Genomic DNA, 19,417 nt, shown 5'->3' with positions numbered 1-19,417 from the left:
CCGCTAGCCCAAATTATGCAAAACCACAGTATTTCTTCTCACAATTATGCAGACGACACACAGATATATAGCCCTAACAAGTGATAACTACGGTCCAATAGACTCGTTAAATGAGTGCCTTGAACAAATTAATGGCTGGATGTGCCACTATTTTCTGCATCTAAATAAAGATAAAACTGTTGGTTTGGTGCCAAAGAGGAGAGACTTAAAGTCACTGCTGACTTTGAATCCCTCTCACTGGAGACTAAAAACCAAGTCAGAAATGTAGGTGTAATTATAGATTCTGATCTAAATCTCAATGGACACATCAACGCAATTACAAGATCTGCCTACTATCACCCTAAAAATATCTCCAGAATTAAAGAATTTATGTTCAAGCAGGACCTTGAAAAACGTGACTACTGTAACATTGTCTTCACAGGTCTATCTAAAAAGCTATTAGACAACTGCAGCTAATCCAGAATGCTGTTGCCAGGGTTCTAAACAGGACTAAGAAAATGGACCACATCAAGCCAGTGCTGAGATCACTGCATTGGCTTCCTGTGTGCCAAAGGATTGATTTTAAAATTCTGTTGCTTGTTTATAAAGCACTCAATAGGTTAGGACCAAAACACATTTACAATCTTTTTTATTGTTATGAACCCGCCAGACCTCTTAGGTCTTCAGGTGCTGGTCTGCTTACTGTTACTGTACAGGGTCAGAACAAAGCATGGAGAAGCAGCGTTTTGTTTTTATGCTCCTCATGAATGGAATAAACTTGGAATAAATCTTAGGTCTGCCCCCACATGACAATATTTTAAATCAGGGCTTAAAACATTTCTGTTCGCCAGTGCTTTTTAAGAAATACTGGGCAACACTCATCTGCACTATAATATTTAGCTATTTATATTTCCTTATTTTCTTGTAAATGTGTTTTTAATGTAAGTGTGTTTTTAATGTACTTTTCACTTTCACTTTTTAATTCTTAATGTCATAACAATACAAGTTGAGTTCAGCAGCCTCCTTGCCTCCTGATACGTGTTTGTTGAGTCAGAAGTTCCACAGGCCAGTCTTTTTCATCTTAATGGCTTCCTTTACCACTGGTATCCACCAACAGGTTCTTGGCTTACTGCAGCCATAGGCACAGATTACTTTCTGGCCAGAAGTAGAACATGTAGAGCATCCAAGCAAGAACATGCCCAAATCAGATTTCATGTTGCCAGCCTTCCCAGGATATCGGGGGACGCCTTGCGAACAGGGGCCTCTGCTATGTTTTCCCAATTCACCCTTAATACATGTTTGGGTTTAACATCTGTCCAGCAGTCTGATCCAACTCACTACCAGGTGGTGGTCAGTTGACTGCTCTGTTCCTCAGTCCAAGAACAACGCACTACCTGGGATGAGATCAGACAGGCCATTTCTCCCATCCACGCACCTCCCAAGTTTCTCTTATTGCCCACATGCGTGTCAGTCCCTCAGCAGAACAATGGAGTTCCCATGCAGTGCCTTGCCCTGGACGCTACAACGAGACTCTAAGAAGGCTATTACGAACTTCTGTTCGTTGCACAGACAACAGTAAATGCCTTCCACTTCTCTGCGGCCAATTCTCACTATCCCGACATTCATCTGAAACCTCTCACTCACTGGGCTATTCTGGAAAAGGAAATAGTCCAGCCTCTGTTCAGTAGTTTGGTTTCAGAGTAAGCATTGTGCATAAAAGTGGGTTACAAAAAAAGGTGACATTCCACTTGGGTTAAGCACTCCAAGGCCTCTGCCATCACCACCCACTCGGGTGGCAAAACACCAAATCCTTTACCCACCCTCCTTGTGGGTGGTGCCCACATGGTGGTAACCCCACATTGGTTTTTTGGGATGAGTATGGGCCCTATGATGCAGGCCCCAAGTCCAGTCACTCTCCTGCAAGCTCCCTTCCCTGGCCTGACTCCTGGAGGGGCTCTGGTTTCCCTATTCTGGACGAGGATTTCAATCCATTCATAAGGGTTCACACTTGGCCTGGCCCCTCACCTGGAACCAGTTTACCTTGGGAGAGCCCACCAGGAGCTATTGGCCCCAGCAACACAGCTCTCAGGTTTACAGGGAAGCACAAACCTCCTCATCATGATGTGGTGGTGATTGACAATAGTGGAGAGACACAACGAGTTTAGCAAGTCAAACTGAATCTACCCTCTGTCACGAAGCAAGGCTAGACTCATCCATCCATAATCTCATCCCTGCTGCTTTCTGTACTGGAACAAAAGTCTCTTAACCGACCTGACTCTTAATTGACAACGAGTCTAATTTTTTTCACAGGTGAACAAAATGACTAACTTTCAACTCTCCCTTACATCCATGACTTGCAACAAATTGTTGTATTACGCCCGGGACGCACTGTCTACCTGCTGCAGCTCGTACGTGTGGTGTCCACACACACAGCATTACTGCTGTGGCGCTGCTACTGCCAGCCCTATCTTTCTACATTGAGTTTGCCTTTGGTAAATACAATACAATAAAAGCCTTGTTAACAAATAGAGGAATTCTGTCCACAGAAACAGTAGAGGGCTTTTAATCTAAAATGGATGGTGTGTTGAGTTAAAAAAAAAATATTTAGATGTTTTTCATGTCATGATTTTTTTTCATTCTACAGATATAGACATTGAAACTGTAGTGAAAAGTGTAATGTAGCTGGTATTATGTCCATATGACTATAGACAGATAATTTTCACTGTCAATTTTTGCATCTTGTAGGAAAAAATAGGCTAGACGCTGATCATGCGGGTTGTGATGCTGCTATAACCTGTTAACATGGGCGCCGGATCACTGGGCGTCAGATCACCAGTGGGACATATCCCGAAATTTTACAGGTGTCTTTTCAGGCTATGGCTAGGGATTAGGGAATAAATGCAGTCACTATATGGTCCTCACAAGTAGGGTAATACATTGTGTGTGGCAGGGAAATTGCATCTGTGTGTGAGTGAGCCTTTCCCACCATGTCAATTACTGTGACAACACAGCAACAAAGAGAGCAGGCTGTTTGTAAGTGTCTATGTGCAAGCAGTTGGGGGTTGGAAGAGTAACAAATAAGAACCAAACAACAAAAACAGACCAAAATTGACTCTGCGTCCACTTATCCTCAATCTTCTTCCCCAGGTGCCATTTGTTTTGGAAATATGGCCATTGCCATGATGGAGCCAACGCTGCCAATCTGGATGATGGAGACCATGTGTGCCAGGAAATGGCAGCTAGGTATTTACAAAGCTCTGTTCAGGACTTAGGACACGTACTCACACAGAAAATACACATTATGCATACAGCATATGTTGTTACAGCACCTAAATGTTCACAAATCTTTCAGACATTAAAAATGCACACACAAATAGGAGGACCCACACAAACACATACATACACACACATTGTGTGTCAATTAAAAATACTTTCTTTAAAAACAAATGAGTGTATAAAAACACAGATATACACCCAATGGCCACTTTATTTGGTAAACCTGTACAATCTAATGCTATGCAATACGGCAGCTCTGCCATAATTCTACCTTTACAAAGTTTATAATGCTCAGTTTTTGTTGGCATTGATAGAAATGTGTAAATTAAATTGTTCATTATTGAGGTTGTAGTTAAAGGTGGTGTTGTACTGTTGTACTGTTATATTGAGAGGTGTTTCTAATTGTGGGTCCTCCCTACTTACATACATGAGGGGGGCAGAATAATAGAAACACCTTTGAATATAATGCAGTCCAGCATAACACATTACTAACTATGACCTCAATGCTAAAACATACAATTTAATTAACACCTCTATGACAGTGTCAAAAAAAACTGAACATTAAAGGACCTTATCAGTGTTTTGCATTGTTTAGCCTCATTATTACAAAATCATGTATACTTTACATTACTGCCAACCATTTTCCAGAATTTTAAACATGTTTTCCATCCTATCTAGACAGCCACTAACTTCCATTCATTTTAAAATCAACTTGGGAAAACTAGAACAACTGCTATTTAAGTAGTCCATCATAGTGAACAATATTTATTAACAAACATAATGCCCCACTGCATGCTTTGTAAAATATTGTAATGTATAGTTGATTTGTAGTAAATTGGCTAAACCTTTTCCTCACAGGCTAACCCACAGTTTTTGCTTCGCTGATTATGCTCAGTAGAATTTTGCTTGGACCAGGAATCATTTCAAAGAGGCTGTACATAGATGGTTGATAGCTCTCTCCTTTACTCAGACATTAACATAAATCAACTCCTACCTTATTGGACAATTGCGCCACTTGCTTGACTGTCAATAAACCATCAGCTATCCACCAGAATCAATACTAAATAGAAAACAGAAAAGTTCTTCCCTTCTCCTGGGCTAGTCTCTGTTCCACAATGTATTTTACACAGTGGGCTTCTTTCATCTGTTTTTCTTAACATCCACCCATCCAGCTATCCAACCATCCATCCATCCATCCATCCATTTTACACCGCTGATGTGGGTCAGCTCCCTATTCACCACAATGGTCCTGTATAATGCCCACATCACTGGAGATGCCGCACCAATCCACAAAATTCTACCTTTTCTCATGAACAAGACAGCGAGATACATGAATTTCATTTTCTTTTTTCTGGTAGGGTACTGATGCCTCATACTCCTCATCACACCTGCTAGTATTCACACTACAGTCTTCCACGACTAGGACCCCATTCTTCAAACGTGGCTTAACTAATCCAGACCAACTTGCTTTTAGCCAGACAAAATGATCCTGTTAATACTTATCCAGTTAACGTGGTTCTTTGAACTGAGGTTTGATTTGTTAATCTTGGGTGATCTTGAATAAGAGTGTGCTCTTAATGTGAAACTAAAGCAACGTGAAGATGAAACCATGATTAGTACTCATAGCACTCATGATAGGCTGAGTGCTGATCATATCTTGGTACTCTTGTTTAGCTGGCTTGATGCTATGGCTACAGACAGCACATACTGCAGGTGTATACTGCAGGTGCACAGTAATCAATTTAAAACTGAGTAACCACCTTAAATGTATTCTAACTGTGCAATAACATAATCTCATTAAGCAGATTAAATATACCTATGATTTATTAAATTGGCTCAAATGTAACTAAAATTGATTGTTTCATTACAGCTGTATACAATGTATACATACATTTTAATAATTTGAGTATTTAAATGACAAATTCCCATCAAAATGGTTTTCTGGTTCCACTGGTCTGATATAAGAAACTTTTAATAAATATAATGAATGTATTTCTTTTGGTCATAGTGTTCTGAACTAAATTTGAATTGGCTTTTTATTTTTTTTGTGTACTGATTTTATTTTGTAGTATAGCCTATTTAATTGTATATTGATATTTTACTCTTAGTTGTTAAAATAAATTGTGATTAATACACCAACAGATTTAGATGATTTCTAATAATTAACATACTCATAAAATTAAATCCACATTTATCTGTAGGTGCCTCGACAGAAAAGAGTCATCCATATCTGAATATAACTTAATATTCTGCCCTCTGTATGCGTTTCTGATGTGCACACATAGACAGATAGCTACACTCTCCACTTAGGGCTTACAGTCAGGTTCAGCTGTTCAGCCTGCACATCTACATCCCAAGTCAAGGTCCACAGATCTCTTCCACTGCTGAGAAACGCCTTGGGCTACCCAACAAAATAATTGTCATATTTTTGACAAGATACTCAAAATGTATTATAAAGTATAAAAGTACATACACACTTACCTTATGATAGATAATAGAATATGATAGAAAACCCTAAGTATCATATTTCACTTTGCAGAAAAATGTATTCAAAAACCCTCTATTCAAATTTACATTGTGTCTCTGTTACTGAGCTGTCGATGATGAGTTTCTCTGATTACTTAATATCATCAGTTATTGCTCCACATTTTCTCTTGTCTCATTAACATAATATACATACATTTTTTACTTAGTGACTTGACGTAGTGCAAAAGTGTCACTCCTCCACCATGCTAGATATTTTCTATACAGAGGCTTCCTTCAGTCTTTGGTGTTATTAGTTTGCTCCTCCAGTCCGTTGTATATGAAGTCTAGGTCAGATAAAAAAGGATGAGTGGGGAACAGGATATTAGGGTGTCATATGCTGGCAGGTGGAAAACACAAGTCTTCATTACAGACAATGGAAGATGTACAGCAGCTGTGATGAGGCACTGATATAGATCTGCTTATCTTGGAAAGCCTGCCCACACCTTAAGTCTCTTATCTGTGTCTGTCTGTCTGTCTGTGGCCCAGGCGTCGCTTTCTTACCAGCGTCCATCTCCTACCTTATTGGAACCAACATCTTTGGCACGTTGGCACACAAGATGGGGAGGTAGGGAGGGAAATTATCCTTATCTACTTTCTGTCTCTGTCTCTCTCCCTCTGTGGGTGTGATATCAGTTTCCACCCCTCTAAATAAGTTTTCAGTGTTTTTAGTGTTTGTGAGGCTGGCTTTATTGTAGCCTTGATGATACAGGGCATCCATAATTTCTGTGTGTACATGTCCTCCCTTGGAATGGTATTTGGGTTTGTACATTCAGAACGTTATTTTGTTGTTGAGTATTGCCATTAACCAAAACTGTTTTTAGCACTATCATAAACCAATCCTGTTTAATGTTAAAACAGGACTTTCAATTTCCCAACTTAACCATATGAAACTAGTACTTCTACTACCACTACTGGTGCTGCTGCTTTTGCAGTTATTACTGCTTCTAATGCTATTGACACTACCACTTCTACAGGTTTAATGCTGCTTCTACTACTGCCAGTGTTACTACTGCTACTACTGTTAAACACTACTGTTACTGTAACTACTACTATTACTGCTGCTTATAGTATACAGTGGGTACGGAAAGTATTCAGACCCCTTTAAATTTTTCACTCTGTTTCATTGCAGCCATTTGCTAAAATCAAAAAAGTTATTTCTCATTAATGTACACTCAGCACCCCATCTTGACAAAAAAAAAAAAAACAGAAATTTATGCAAATTTATTAAAAAAGAAAAACTAAGATATTACATGGTCATAAGTATTCAGACCCTTTGCTCAGTATTGAGTAGAAGCACCCTTGATTTGGGGATCCTCTGCCGTTCTTCCTTGCAGATCCTTTCCAGTTCCGTCAGGTTGGATGGTGAACGTTGGTGGACAGCCATTTTCAGGTCTCTCCAGAGATGCTCAATTGGGTTTAGGTCAGGGCTCTGGCTGGGCCAGTCAAGAATGGTCAGAGTTGTTCCGAAGCCACTCCTTTGTTATTTTATCTGTGTGCTTAGGGTCATTGTCTTGTTGGAAGGTGAACCTTCGGCCCAATCTGAGGTCCTGAGCACTCTGGAAGAGGTTTTCTTCCAGGATACCTCTGTACTGGGCCGCATTCATCTTTCCTTCAATTGCAACCAGTCGCCCTGTCCCTGCAGCTGAAAAACACCCCCACAGCATGATGGTGCCACCGCCATGTTTCACTGTTGGGATTGTATTGGGCAGGTGATGAGCAGTGCCTGGTTTTCTCCACACATACCGCTTAGAATTAACGCCAAAAAGTTCAATCTTGGTCTCATCAGACCAGAGGATCATATTTCTCATAGTCTGGGAGTCCTTCAGGTGTTTTTTGGCAAACTCTATGCGGGCTTTCATATGTCTTGCACTGAGGAGAGGCTTCTGTCGGGCCACTCTGACATAAAGCCCCGACTGGTGGAGGGCTGCGGTGATAGTTGACTTTCTGGAACTTTCTCCCATCTCCCTACTGCATCTCTGGAGCTCAGCCACAGTGATCTTTGGGTTCTGCTTTACCTCTTTCACCAAGGCTCTTCTCCCACGATTGCTCAGTTTGGCTGGACGGCCAGGTCTAGGAAGAGTTCTGGTCGTCCCAAACTTCTTCCATTTAAGGATTATGGAGGCCACTGTGCTCTTAGGAACCTTGAGTGCTGCAGAAAGTCTTTTGTAACCTTGGCCAGATGCGTGCCTTGTTACAATTCTGTCTCTGAGCTCCTTGGGCAGTTCTTTCGACCTCATGATTCTCATTTGCTCTGACATGCACTGTGAGCTGTAAGGTCTGATATAGACAGGTGTGTGCCTTTCCTAATCAAGTCCAATCAGTTTAATTAAACACAGCTCGACTCCAATGAAGGAGTAGAACCATCTCAAGGAGAATCAGAAGAAATCGACAGCATGTGAGTTAAATATGAGTGTCACAGCAAAGGGTCTGAATACTTATGACCATGTGATATTTCAGTTTTTCTTTTTAATAAATTTGCAAACATTTCTACATTTTTGTTTTTTTCTGTCAAGATGGGGTGCTGAGTGTACATTAATGAGAAATAAAATGAACTTTTTTGATTTTAGCAAATGGCTGCAATGAAACAAAGAGTGAAAAATTTAAAAGGGTCTGAATACTTTCCGTACCCACTGTAAGTGTGATCTTAATGGACCGGATGTCAAAAACACAGTACAGAGCATTTCACAGAACGCAACAAAGTTATTACATGAAATAAATAATATACAATGTACTACAAATTTTAAAGCAATTTCACATTTTGTTCACATATCAGTTTTATTTATCCAGAATCCAGCTGCCTTGATTTATCCAGTTTTAAGTACATTAAAAATGTATATTACAGAAAAAACTCAAAGGAACCAAATACAAATGATTAACACAGAGACCTCAAAAGAAGGGGGGGGGGGGACACCAAATCTTAATGTATAACATTGGTGTCTGGTGAGAGAGAGGGAAGAGAAAGGGAGAATGTATTAATGGTTAGCATGTGAGTTCCAAATAGTATTAAATATAATAAATAATCTTATCATAACAGGGCTCCACCTCTTTATAAATGTCGGTTTTTGGAGCCTTAATGCATACTTTTTGAATCAAATGCTGTATGATGAGGGTCAGGTTTCAACCACCTAAGTAATATTTATATATCAATATATATAATATATTTTAATAATGTAATATTCAACCTATGTAGATGAATATATGTTATACGCATATAAAACAAACTCACATCCTCCTTTAACTTTATGCAGAGATTTTTGTAGTTTAGTGGAGTAAAAGAGTTTTAGATTAGATGACACTGACCACGTCTTCTCTGCCTTACAGATGGCTTTGTGCTCTCATTGGAATAATGATGGTTGGAATCAGTGTAATATGTGTAAGTATGAGGGAGACAACTACACCATTAGTGTGAATTCAGATATCACCTATGAGATATTTGATCAGCACTGGTTGGTCACATTCCTTAGCCAGTAGAAACACATTTTAAAATGCCGTAATATGTACACCTAGTGTAAAAGGTTTATTTTCTCAAAACCAGGTTATGATTTTCATGTACAAAAAAGCATTGAGAGGGTTATTGTTCTTAGTGTTTTTCAGATTGTCCAAATCATCAAGATTTTCCCTCTGTTGTATATCTCATTACTTTCCAAATCTCATTCTGCCAATGGGACTCTGATTTCACAATGATTTCAACACTAAAATTAAAAAGCGGCCAGCATCTCTTCCCACTGAAAACACTCAACTGTAATACATAGGAATGTATTCAAATTGAACAAACAAATAAATACATTTACTGATATTTGTCTGTCGGTTCTAGGTTCCATTTGCCACAGACATTTATGGTCTGATTCTTCCAAACTTTGGTGTTGGTTTTGCAATTGGTAAGTCTGCTAAATGTAATACTAAAATAAAACAAGTATGTTCCCTGCTGAATGTGTAAGATCTTTATTGTTTGTGGTGTGTTACAGGCATGGTGGATTCCTCCATGATGCCTATAATGGGTTACCTGGTGGACCTGCGGCATGTTTCTGTTTATGGAAGTGTGTATGCCATTGCTGATGTGGCTTTCTGCATGGGATTTGCTTTAGGTGAGCAGGAATCAAAAATACAAAACCTTAGCAATACTACAGACTATTAAACTACAGGTTATGATACCTCGAAAGTGAATTTGAGTGTCCAATCCCTAGAAATCTTTGGCTCATCTTGTCCAAATGAAATTCTGGCGTCATTGCGGAGCCCTAATTCTTGGTTGTTACACAGAAACCATATGTGTTCAGTGTTTCCTTTAAATACCGACATACAATAGAGAAGAAAAACATTTTCCAACCCAGATTCATTGTTAATAAATTTAAACTACCATCTCTGTTTCCACATATTGTCTCACACCTTTGATGTTTAGTTTAACGTAACATAAACATAAAATTAAGTATTAGGAGGTTTTGCATTTTCTAGCCCCGATTCATGATTATTATGCATATAATATATTTTCATTTTCCAGTGCTGATTTTATAGTTATTCAATTTAACCTGCCATACCATATGTGTGTCTAGTTATTGTTTCTTTTCATTTGATGTTTTGTTTAACACAACATACTATGAGTTGAACTTTTTTTTTTTTACCACCTTGATTTACGGTTATTATTCAGAAATGACCGTATGTGTTTCCAGCTAATGGTTCTGCTACTTGGTGTCTAGGTTATAGTGATGTAACCATGACATTAACTAGAGACAGGTGGTTATGCATCTTCTACACTAATTTGTATTACTACCTAATTGCAAAGACATTAAAATTACCAATTACCAATATTCTCATTGTTACTATGTATTTACCCTAATGTTAACACGTTGTTACCAATATATCATCTTGTCAGTACGGAGCTGCAAAGCGCTGCCCTCAGACAAACAAACCAAACTAAACCAGTATGTGATCTGTCCTCTACTGATGTAGGTCCATCCATCGGAGGATCCATAGCTGAGAGTATTGGCTTCCCCTGGCTGATGACCATAATTGGAATAGTGGATATTTTCTTTGCTCCTCTTTGCCTCTTCCTCAGGAATCCACCTGGACAAGAAGAGAAAATTGTAAGATTCAAAACACACTGAAATACAGCCAACCAAATCCTACATAAACACACAGAAATACTGAAGCCCTGGAAGGCAAGGTCAACAAATAATAAGTTGTACAACAGTACAGTTGTACTCCCAACACAATTTTTTCTTGCATTGCCTTTAAGTCTGAATGACATTGCTCTGTAATGTAGTTCCATAAAGCCTAAAAGAGATGTGTGAAAAAAAGTCATACTGTATACGATAAATGGCATATTCATGTCAAAACAAGAGACTGTGCTGGAAAACACTAAGTATCCTGTCCACCCATTCTATACTCATTACCACATTAAAACTGTACAGAAAGTACCAGCATATTGTTTCTAATCATGTCTGCCTTTTAGAAGTCCAAGTTAGAAATAACATGCCAAATTAAAATGATCAGAAAAAAAAGAATACGAAAAAACTGTGCGCGCAGATCATGTCACAGACCGACATAGAGCATGGGGCCCTGAAGGATTGACCAAAAAGTCTAATCTAATAATATATAAACTGTGTTGGTATTTGAAAAATAATTCCCAATGTGATGGCTATCTCTACTTCTACAAGTAGTAGAAGTAGAAGTAGTTCTAAGTTATAATGCTATAAAAATGTTATACTTGTTTCTTCAAAACCTAATAGGCAGAATAGAATTAATTTACCAACCCCATTGCCAGACAAGAATGCTGATATCGGATATTCTGCAACAACCCCGATAATGTTCAATGACAACAACTAATGACGAGTTAGCAAAAAGGTTAAAGGTTAGCAAAATCATCACTATGTTGTTTGTTCTATCCAACAATTTCATATTGTATTGTTTAATGAACATTTCAGCTTCTAGGCACTGCTAACTAGACTTTAGACACTTAATCTTGTTGTAAGGGCACAGCTAAGCCACCATTACACAGCTTTAATTGGTTATGATGTCAAACATAAGTTTGCCATTTTACACTGGTGTTCATTTAGCACCGTTGACACTGTATTTGTGCCAAATAACAAATAACCAGCCTAACACAACCCCTTGTTTTTTAGTACATGTTATTGAGCATACCTCATGTCTCTTTTTCTTAAGTGACACATGATAAAACCATGATAAATTATACATCTGATTTAATAACTTCAGTTAGACAAGACATCAAGTGACAGTTGACAAGTTGAGATATGAGCTACATATAACCATTTCACTGTGAATACTGAGGTAAAAAAACAGAAAGTTCTGCGAGGACTTTGGTCACACCTTTGGTCAAAAGCTTCCTTCTCTATATAAAATAAATATGGACAGTTGCACGCACTGTTGGAACTCATGAGTGAATGATAATGGAATTCCAAAGGCAATGTCAGAAAAAAGAGCTTCCCTGAGGTTTATATGTGTATCTTGTCTAAATAACCTCATAACACATACAAAAAGACTTAATAACTCTTATTAAGGAGTTGCCAGTTGTCTGCTGTGGATGAATTGTTTTGAAATTTCCTTTTAGGGCTTCTCAGAATGACATACACTGTCATTTTTTTCAGGCTTTAATGATTGGAGAAAAACTATGAATTACCTTACCATCATTGGACATCAATGGGCTGTATGCAAAACTCCACCCTGCATGCTTGTGGCTGAACCTCCTCATCCTGCAGCTCCATCTGCCTGCCCTCATGTCCATTTGTTCATCTCCATGCAGCATCTGCTGTCATTCATCCCCTCTCTTCTCCATTACATTCTGTTTGTATTCGCCCCCATCTATTCATCTCCTCTGTCATTTCCCTCCATCAGTATTTACCGCTTTTTACTCTGCCATTTGACAAGTTTTCACTAGGGTTGGTCTGATCTGTCGGATCGGGATTGGCCCAGTTCTGACCTTATTAACATTAAATACTTTAATATTTTCATTTCTGCTTTGCTCATTGGCTGCTGTGAGCTAATTTTGATGCGTTACTGCTTATACCTAACACTTCCTGCATAAATGCATTTTTATGTGAAGGCAGTGGTAGGTCTTTACTTCCATGTGTTTCTTTTAGCGCATTCATTCTTAGTGTCTCCCATTTGGGGGACAATGACACGAATTACTGTCTGCTCAGCGTCTTTTTTGATTCTACCACTAGAAGTTGCTAAAGTGAGGAGCTTTCAAACATGGGGGCTTTAACTGCATTAAATGTATCATTTCAACATGACTTTAATTTACCCTGAATCCTGTCACACATAGTAGGATTATAGAATTATCTGGATAACTGCACTTAAAACCTGGTACTTCCTCAAATCTGGAACATGACCTGAAGTGAAAAAACACATGGTTCTGGGTTTTACTCAGTAACAAAAAGGTATTTTACTCAGGGAACGTTGACACAACAATTGTCTTTTCAGGCCATTTTGATGGACACCAACTGTTCAATGAAGACAAGGTCCTACTCCACACAGGGGACGTACTACCAGGGCGAAAACATGGATCCAGAATATGACGATTATGATTAACAGGACACCAGCCATGCAGGTTAACCCTTCAGAGGATCTATTTTGTTGTACAAAAGAAAAGGAACACAGAAGAAAAAAAAAACAGCAACGAAACATAACAGCCAAGATATTTCCATGTGAATGTCCCGCGTTCAGTCTTCACTGTTCAGTGTCCTCTTAGCAGTTGTACTGGAGCAAACCAAAGTTGTTCTTGATCTGTGGTTGTGTGAGAGATATTTTTTTTAGCCAACAGCCTTATATAGTAGAGAGTTGTGTCAAAAGGCATTAGGGGGGTGCTGAGCAACAAGTACGCTTTGCTGGTTCATTTGGAATACAACTGTCTAATTCATGTGTCAGCCATTAAATGTCTCATTTCTATCTACTGTATGTCCATGATACTGTCCAGAGTATTATTACCAGACGTTGGTGTGCAAGTTGGTATTATATTGGGTAATTGTGTGGTATGTCAAGAAACTGTTCAAAATCCTGGAAGGTTTGCTGGTCCGACCTATGGTCCTCGTTTGCATTGATACTGTTACAAAAGTACATACTTAGGCTTCCCCAGGCCAACTGTTCTGGCTGAACTGCGTGGAGAAGGCAACACATTTCAGCTGCTTGAGAAAAGGATGAGGAATGTATTCTAAAACACAATATAGATATTTGATATCCTCCTAATAAGAACAGAACCTACATGTTTTGGCAACGTCAGAGAAAAAGCTTTAAAACTGCTGTTTTACTGTTTTTTTATTTAATAAATCATTAATACTGTAAATTCTCAAATAGTGGCCTTTATTTACCTCAATGGCAAGGAGAACCAGGCTTAGAACAGGCTTACAGTGAAGACATTCATTCCTATTTTCCTCTGTTCCTCTGTTAATGCAAATTCAAAATGTCCTTTAACTTATGTTGTCTTGATAGATTCATTATATCACAACAGGTACATTTCCACAGCACTAATTCCATCAGTACAACAACAGTCATGTCATACTCGCCACTAAGCTGCACTGAGTTTGTCTTTTTAACAGAAATACTGTTTATATTCACTCACTGATTCCAGCCACTTCTACTCTGATGTTTTCTCAATCGATGTTGAGCTACAGAGAATGAAACTCCAGTAGCTCCAGGACTTCCAGCATTCCCTTTATTGTTAGGCTTTTAATGTGAACAATGTGAAGTGTTGCGTTTCATTGACAATAGCTTAACATCGATGTGGGAAAAGTGAAAAGACTAGAATTAATTGGTGAATGAAAACAGTATTTCTCCTAAAAAAAGAAAAAGTGAGAGCAGCATAGTGGTGAGCATGATATGAGTCAGTTGTTGTACTAATGGAACAATGTATGGGATTGATCATGTGAGTGTTGTAGTAGACGTGTATTAGTGACCCGCTTGTATTTGTTCATACTGGTCACACTCACGTCTATTACTTGGCACTAGGTCATTATTTGAATATCGGCTTTGAGAATTTCCAGGTATGTCCCCCTGTATCATAAAAAAACCTGTCCCATTTCATGTCATATTTCCCATGGATACTGCTGTTGAGAAATAGATATAGAAAGCCTATGCTCTGTTTCCATTTAGTACCAAAATATAACCAACCCTCTGGAAGAAACAAGTTTCACACCATATTTACGATATTCCTTTGCAATTTAGTATTACAGCATGAACCCAGTATTATTACACCTAATAAAGTTTGGAAGTGGCTGATTTAAATAAACTGAAAGCTTCCACACAGTTTCTCTGTCTGTAAACACTCTCTTTTGTAGAGAAATGTATACTCCAGCAAAGCAGGGTTATATAAAAGGTAGATGGTGCATCCCAGCTAATAGCTTCTTCTGTGTTGGATTCTCCAGCTCTCCATTCCCTCAAAAGTCAGCACTGTCAAGATGGTTTGCTCTTGGTCAAAGAAGCAAATTTGTGTGTTGAACCAAAATTGAGCTTGAAGCAGTCGATTCACATGGATTTGCCTCTGTGAAAGGATCCAATGATTGCAGTGATTCCATTAAATTAATTGATTTTGCTTCTAATTTTTGTGGTTTTAAACGCTGCTCTGACTGGGCCTTGATAGGGCAGAAAACTGCTGTTCCACTGCTATCTATGGATTCAACATCTTGGCCAAACCTTAATCAGTGATGTCACTGCAGGTATTTTCATCAGCTGTCCAAGGAAAAAGACTTACTGTGACATTACTAATGGGGATTTTACTTCAAGGGAACACTTAAAAGTTTTGCCGTGCAAAGAGCACTTCCTTGTGTAATTCAACATTAAACCTATGTTTTGAGTATCAACGTAAAAAGGCTTGAAAAATTGGCTCTGAAAAGTTTCTAGCTTGCTTTGTCATGCATGACAGCAACTGTAGACTGCTTGAATTCCCAGCAGTTGGATGGATGGATGGTTTCCAATTGCGACCCAGAAAAGAAAACGCATTAAAACCTTATAAACTTCTCCTGCAGTATAAGTCATTTTTCCTCTGTCCATCAGCACTCATGCTATGTTCCCAACGCTTGACAAAATATGCCAAAATATAGCTAAATACAGAGATAGCTGTTTACAATAGACCTTTTTCATTTTGACATGTCATAAAAAAGCACAAGTGTTATTTCTAATGTTAATAACGACCGCATTCCATTTAGATGATCCAGTTCCAGGGTCTTGGTATTGCATACTACTTCACTGCAATGGCTTACTTGGACACTAAGGGTAGAAACATGGAAAGCAGCGAGTCAGGTAGAGCAGCAGGCTCCCATCCATTTTCTGTGAGAAACATTAAATCCTTCATGAGAATCAGGATAACCAGCGGTGAGAGATGAACAGTGACCTGGAAGGAGTTCAAAATCACCTGACATCTGTCATATTTTTATTGTAAAGTGTCATTTGCAGCTCATTATTTTACAACACTCAGATCAGATGCAGCTTCTACACTGATTTGTTTCGTGAGCCAAAATATCAACAGTGGAAGCTGCAATAAACTGCATTTTGATTGACAGCTTGATGGATCTACCCACCAGCGGCTGAGTGGGGGAGGTGTCGGCATTTCTTGGCAACCTTGCCACTTCCTGTGTGTTTCCGCCCTGAGCCATCATTATGTTATTATTTACGCCTGTGTTATCTTTGCTTTGACAAGTCAAAATGTTGGAAAAGGATGTGTGGAAAAGGTCTGTTGTCACATGTGACAAGTGGGTTTTAGTGGGTGTTTTTGATGGCATTCCTTTGTCAGAATATACTATATATATATATATATATATATATATATATATATACAGTCCATTCATATTGGGTTTCACCAATGTGCATCGGAATGGTTGAACATTTTTGGGAAATACGCTTATTCGCCAGGTTAGCTGTTTCCCCGCAGTTTTTATGCTAAACTAAGCTAACTAGCTACATCTTCAGGTTCGATCTACATATGTACTGTACGTACATGAGAGTGGTACCAATCTTCTCATCAAACTCTATATTCTGGGGGATATTCTGTGTTTATATTCAATATTCTGACATTTACAAATCCTTGCAAAAATGAAAAATACAAAAACATAAAATAGACATGGTATTCATTGATTCCACCACAATTATGTTGGTGGAGTGGAAAAGCCTCTCAAACTATATTTTGGGACTCTAATGGGACACTGCGAACCAGTAATCGAATCCTACTAATAATCTACCTAATTGTTGGTCATTTTCACACTGGAATAATATAAAAAAAATATTAAGGGTTTTTCATAGACAATCATGTACAATAATGATTTAATCATATTGCATTCTACACTATATGTCTGTCATATCAGATGACACTGACCTGAGATCTGATGTTTACAAAAATGCCAATATCTGCCTTAGAAATGGGCTTAACACAGCTGATGTCATTTCTTATCTGTCTTTAAATAATCTCAGTGGATTAACCTCAATGGACAGAGCCAACAATCTTTAGAACATTAGACTGAATAAAATAAACAGTAAGAGAAGTAGCCAACATATACAGCTGAGCATGATTAGTGCTAACCCTGTGTCCTAGTTGCCATACCATCGCACTGCACTAGGTCTAACAGTAGTAATGGTAAGGTAGTGAGGACCAGCATCATGGATGTTGTTCCATAATGTGATGAGGACCTACGCATGGCTGGAAAGTGAAAAACACTGAACACTGGTGAAACAACACCAGAGGCAGCTAAGAAAATAAAAAATGTTAAGTGAAGGCTCTGTTGTTCTGTATTTGCAGTTTAACATTCAAAAATTGCATAATTTCTTGTCTACAGTAGCATACATTTCTTCTTCTCTTTTGTTTTTAGATTATCATTATTATATTATTATTAAGACCCTAACCATTCAGCTACCAGGCAGCATCAATTTCTTGTACGCTAACTGCAAAAATATTGTTTTCTCAACATGAGTATACAGTGTATACATTTTATTATTAGTTTGATATGGATACACACCTTCTAAGGCAACCTCCAGGTTCAAAGCTGAGCTAAATATCCTGCTGAAGGCTAAGTGCTTAGATGGTAGGATGATAGATCGGTAGGTAGAGTTAGCGTAGCAGACGTTACAGGATAAATATGGTGCTCATGACTGAATGGAAAACAGCAACGCCCTTTAAATGGTTTTTTTTTTGTAAAATATTTTCTAGATTTTGGCCACATTTTTAATTCTATTTTTTGTTAGTTAGCTAGTTCATACCTTCAAAATGTGTTTATTTGGCTCCACCCCCTGATATTTAACTTGGCCAATGAGATTATTTCTCCCTCATAAACTTTGATGGATGAATGGAATGATATTATTTCTGCCTCTGGTGCAGCTCTACTTCTCAGAAATGTGTGGAAAATTACATTACAAACTGATTTGTTCCTATATTTTAATTAATCTTTTTTTCAAAGACTCCTGTAATGTCCATTGTGTTTCTAATATACTGTAATGTTCAGAATGTTGTGTCACATGTAGTGTTTTTTGATTTCCTCATAAACTTGCTGATAGGTTGTGAAAAACTGTACTGGACTGTATTGGATTTTATTAAAGTGGCAAAATAATATGATGATTATACAAAACCAACTGGAGCAGTTCATCCAGAAATGTGAAAGTTAGCAGACTTGCTGGTCTGAGCAATGACTAACACACTACACTCTCCTCTCAAAATACTCTTCATAGAATATTCTCTTTTTCATCAATCTACTGAATCGTATGTGTATTGTAGTTTTTTGAGTTTTGTTAATCCAAATCTACTGCTGACATTTTCCACAATACATAGAGTGTGCCCATGTCAGTATGTGAGCATTCTCACGTGTATGTCATTGGCTGGATGTTATCTTTTTTCTTTTTCTTACAGTACTTGTGGGAACACCATATCCTCTATTAAATGTGGTATACTCTTAAAAAAAAAAAAAACAGTTTTCTCCTAAAAAATGTCAACACTGAAACAGATTGTAGAGACAGAGGGATTTTCAGCACCATTACCTTTTGGTGAATTTAAAACACTGAACATGTAGACCACCCTTGGTGTTACTCTAAATGCTGTTTCCCATTATTGACGTGACAGTTTGGAGTTAACAGAAGAGTAATGTGTATAGGTACCATGAAAATATCAAGCAGCTAAGAATGGGTGCTTTTCAGTTTGGTAACAGAAATACTGATGTTGATTTCCTGAACTGGGTGGTGGAAGACAGCAGAATGAGTTGCCATGATGGGAAAATGTAGGAGCAGACACACTGTAATCAGCCAGTCCATCTCAACACTGGGCTTCAATTACTTTGCAGATGCTCATACAATACCTTCCCTCCTTTTCCTCTTCACTAAGAATCCAGACAACTGTGGTTCTTACAGCAACATAGGTACAGGGAAGCTTCACCAAATATTCTTATCATATCACTTTTTTGGGAAGGGACACCTCTGAAGGAAATGTTATGTACTTCTGACGCAATGTACTCAAATATGTAAAGAAGAAAAAAGTTTGACAATTTTCACAATTTCTTAAACTGTAGGAGTGCAGTGTTGTACCTACTGTCAAGTGCCCATAGCTGGTGATAAGCTATATTTTTTCTTACTTTCAACAAATCCTACTGGAAGTTGACTCACTTTTAAAGATTAACATCTTAAATTGGAAGGACTGGGCTTAGGGCTGAGTACAACT

At 38.3% G+C, this 19,417-nt stretch overlaps 1 protein-coding gene across 2 annotated transcripts in view; it reads left to right on the top strand.

Annotated features, from left to right (window-relative positions):
* Positions 1-18,281, top strand: part of slc18a2 (solute carrier family 18 member 2) — a 35,217-nt gene extending 16,936 nt beyond the window's left edge. Inside the window, exons 10-16 of one of the 2 annotated variants that reach the window (XM_044214804.1) lie at positions 3,127-3,222; positions 6,268-6,346; positions 9,103-9,154; positions 9,596-9,659; positions 9,747-9,866; positions 10,726-10,859; positions 13,216-18,281. In XM_044214804.1, the coding sequence (XP_044070739.1) occupies positions 3,127-3,222; positions 6,268-6,346; positions 9,103-9,154; positions 9,596-9,659; positions 9,747-9,866; positions 10,726-10,859; positions 13,216-13,323 (653 nt within the window). In that variant the 3' untranslated portion in view covers positions 13,324-18,281. Of the gene's footprint in view, positions 1-3,126; positions 3,223-6,267; positions 6,347-9,102; positions 9,155-9,595; positions 9,660-9,746; positions 9,867-10,725; positions 10,860-12,380 lie in introns of both variants that reach the window. The other variant, XM_044214805.1, reaches the window with a different exon arrangement.
* Positions 18,282-19,417: the final 1,136 nt, after the last annotated feature.

Source organism: Siniperca chuatsi, linkage group LG11 (genome assembly GCF_020085105.1).
Source record: "Siniperca chuatsi isolate FFG_IHB_CAS linkage group LG11, ASM2008510v1, whole genome shotgun sequence".
Lineage (NCBI taxonomy): Eukaryota > Metazoa > Chordata > Actinopteri > Centrarchiformes > Sinipercidae > Siniperca > Siniperca chuatsi.
This window is presented reverse-complemented; position numbering and strand designations above follow the sequence as displayed.